Genomic DNA, 3,784 nt, shown 5'->3' on the forward strand with positions numbered 1-3,784 from the left:
CTAGTCTGTAGTCTAGTCTATAGTCTAGTCTATAGTCTAGTCTATAGTCTAGTCTATAGTCTAGTCTATAGTCTAGTCTATAGTCTAGTCTATAGTCTAGTGTATAGTGCAGTATATAGTCTTATCTACAGTCAAGTGTATAGTGCAGTCTATAGTCTAGTCTAACAATTATTGCATTATTCCTGACCATTACTTTGGTTCAGAAGAAGTCAGAGCATTACCTAACGGCCTTATTACCCTTAAGAGATAATGGCAATGACCCACGATGATCTTCCTTCAACTAGAGCGGAATTACGAATGAATAACTACTCTTATAAATTGCAGTTTTCTGATTTGTTTTCTTTTATTTATTATTGTTTTAAATGTTTATATAACATTTTTTCCAAAATTTTTCATTTTACATAAGTATTATTTGCAAAAAAACAGCTGTTCATTGTTTATGTTTTTGAGTGAAAATTTGACAATACTAACAAAGTTAACTGAGCTTAAATTTATGACAATTATCGGTTAAAGTCCGCATAAATTTGTTCCGAGTTTAAACTAACAGCAAGTTAAGCCTAGTTTAACTGAGTAGTAAGAAACCCACCCTAACTTATTTCAAACGCTTAGCCTCGTTAACTCCACTTACGGTTATCGTTTAACCGATTTAAAATTATTAAAATATTTTTTGTATGAAAACTTTCAATTTAACCTTAAGATAGAAAATAACCAGACATTGTGATAAAGGGGGTTAGTCTCACAGTCACTCCTTTACGGAGTTACTATTGTCTTGGTACTAGCACCGAATTTATACCGAATTATAAATTTTTCATTGAATCAGTCTTTTAATCAGCAGTTCATCATTAATTTTAATAAACTTTTTTCGAAAACAAACCTATAATGAAAAATTATGACATACAACTATACAACGCCGATTGTGAGTTGTGCAATTGTATGTATTGTCATCAAGTGTAGTCATGACTACAAAATTTCTGCCAATACGTATTGTAGAAGATATAAAAAGGAAAACTTACATATGATGAAGAGAAACCTTGTGTCAACCTTAATACTAAAACTCAAACTTGTCCACATATTTTTAATCCATTAATACTCTACCAACCTAATATATACTAGTCTATATATTTGTACTTATTAAGAGCAAAAATTTAATACTTCTTTGTGCTATTTTTGTTTATTATAAAACAAGAACAAAAACAACAAACAAACAAAATAATAATTAAAAGCTAGCGAATGTTTATATATACCCACATATATGTGTCTACATATATTTATAAAAATATTTAAATTTAAATGCAAACAACCAACGGCAATTTCTGCTGAGCTGGTATTATTTATATACATAAAACAAAAAAACAATGATAATTAACTAAATATTAAATAAACCATAAAAAAATAAGTAATAAACTAATTATTGCTGAAATAAACAAAAACAACACATAAACTCGACGAATTATATAAAAAGCAAGAAATGCAATGAAATAAATAAATAAAAAATGCTGAGATAACCGGAAAATAACAAAACTGCAAAACAATTAAAAAAAACTATTTCAAGTACAAGAAATGACCCATATTTGGTAGTTAAATTAATAAAACAAAATATAAACAAATTGAGGTTAATATAATTACAAATGTAATAAATTTGAGAATAAAACATTTTAATGATTTATCTCTCTCTCTCTCTCTGTACACAAATGTACAGCCTACTTTAAGGATTCTAAGAAAAATAAATATTAAACAATTATTTATTTTGTAACTATTTTACAAATGATTAAAAATCTTTATTTAAAGCACGTTTTAGACATGATTTTGTTATTTAATAAATAAGAAAATTCAAAATGTTGTATTTGAAATATGTGTTTTAAAATGTCATAGAGACATTTATAATTAGTTTCATTGAAAACGTAGTATAAACTGGAACAAAAACAAAATACGATTTAAAAAAATCGTCTTAATAGCAAAATAAAATGTTTGATTTAAAAAGTTTAGTAAGTTAATGTTAATAAATGTTTACATTACATGTTTTGTTTATATTGTTTTATTTTTCCAACAACAATTTTCAAGTATTACCATGGCCTAAGTGTGTTGTTAATTGTAACACACATCATTTTAATTGCTGGTGAAAAAGTTCTTCTTAATGAAGCTGCTCATGATTGTGGTTGCGGTCAAAAGTCTGGTTAATTATAAAATGTCTATTATAAAACAATGAAATTAACAAACAAACAAACATTGTGATATGTTATTTATGAATGAATAATTAAAAATTGTTTTATATTAATTTGTTGTATAAATAAATTGTATTTCAAACAGCTAAAATTTTAGCAAACATTTTAAATGTTTATTTTCTTGGGTGTGTAAAGTGAAAAGTTTTATAATTTAAAAGTGTAAATATATGTATATGGTTGCTTTAAGTCTATTAATAAATAATTATAAATAAAAAATATTTTTCTTTTTCGAAAAAGGTTACAAAACACAAAAAAAAAAACATTATTTTAAAAGCAAAGGGCAGTAAGTGAACAAAAAAAAATGAACTTAATATAAAGAAAACTAAATAAATACAAAAAGCTATTAAGCTGCTTAGCAGCTTGTATTACTATTATTATTATTGTTATTGTTGGTTATATTATTTGTATGTATTTGTTCCAGTTGTGTCAGTCTCTCCAATAGATTTGCAAATTGTTGTGCCAATACTTTAACACCATGCTCTGCATGCTGAGCCCCTGTTACTTTTCTAATATTCAAGGTTTCCATATACATTTTCTTGTACAATTCGGCCCGTTGTTTTGTATCCTTTACCCCACTTAACCATAGTTTTATAAGAGTTTTCAGGGCATATTGTAAACGACTCTCAAACAATAGAATATGCTTTAGAAATTCACCTTCACTTGTTGTATTCTGTGAAGCAGTAGAAGTACCATTTGCTGTTGAATTTGTTAATTCGGCTGAACTTAAATTACTAACAGCATATTCGAAGAGAGGCTTAGAATTGAGACAAATTTCTAATGCTTGTTGTAAATTTTTGATTTTCTTCATATTATTGTTGGAATCTAGAGGGTTAAACAAAAAAGTGTTTAATATTTTTAATAACTATAAATTTGTGTGGTTTGTAATAATTACTTTCTGCTAAAAATTCTTGTAAAGAAATACGCTCCAACTGCACTATCAAATAATCGCTGGCCTCTTTTAGGGAATCCAATATATAAGCTGACTTTTCATAATGATATTTACACAGTTGTAGTGTAGTTTTTGGCAAACTTGATGAATCAGTGCAATTATTACGCAACTGACTATAGTGAAATGAGGCAATTCTATGAAGAAAATAATTATAAGTTTTAATGTTTATTTTTACTTTAGTTTTGTGGGTTTAAAAGACATCTTTAAAATAAGATATTTTACTTACCTTTTGTGTATTAAACCTGAACGATAAGTATAGAGAATTTGTCTAGAACCCGGATGCTCAACATCACACAATTTTAAAGACTTTTGCAACAAATCTAAAACTTCCTTTTCTAAGTCATTGCGGCAAACCTAAGATAGTGGAAATAAATAAATTTAGTTTTTAGAAAAAAAAAACTTTTATGGAAAAATTTACTCTTCTTAAGAAATTTTTGTAAGATTTCCATTTTTATTGGAAATTTTAGAACAAAGTTTTCTAAAAGAAACCATTTTTTGACAGTTCCAGTTCAGTTCAAGTTCTAGTTCAGTTCTAGTTCAGTTCTAGTTCAGTTCTAGTTCAGTTCTAGTTCAGTTCTAGTTCAGTTCTAGTTCAGTTCTAGTTCAGTTCTAG

At 26.8% G+C, this 3,784-nt stretch overlaps 2 protein-coding genes across 2 annotated transcripts in view; one reads left to right on the forward strand and one right to left on the reverse strand.

The window, feature by feature from the left end:
* Positions 1-269, forward strand: part of LOC111683119 (erythroid differentiation-related factor 1) — a 4,197-nt gene extending 3,928 nt beyond the window's left edge. Inside the window, exon 5 of the mRNA XM_046952581.1 lies at positions 204-269. Coding sequence (XP_046808537.1) covers positions 204-269 — 66 coding nt within the window. The remainder of the gene's footprint in view (positions 1-203) is intronic.
* A 2,176-nt stretch (positions 270-2,445) lies between these two features.
* On the reverse strand, positions 2,446-3,546 carry LOC124420135. The gene is made up of 3 exons (XM_046952155.1): positions 3,398-3,546; positions 3,115-3,305; positions 2,446-3,044 (listed from the first exon to the last, which is right to left on the reverse strand). The coding sequence occupies exon 3, from the start codon at positions 3,028-3,030 to the stop codon at positions 2,575-2,577; it is 456 nt and encodes a 151-aa protein (XP_046808111.1). The 5' UTR covers positions 3,031-3,044; positions 3,115-3,305; positions 3,398-3,546; the 3' UTR covers positions 2,446-2,574.
* Positions 3,547-3,784: the final 238 nt, after the last annotated feature.

This window comes from Lucilia cuprina, chromosome 5 (genome assembly GCF_022045245.1).
Source record: "Lucilia cuprina isolate Lc7/37 chromosome 5, ASM2204524v1, whole genome shotgun sequence".
Lineage (NCBI taxonomy): Eukaryota > Metazoa > Arthropoda > Insecta > Diptera > Calliphoridae > Lucilia > Lucilia cuprina.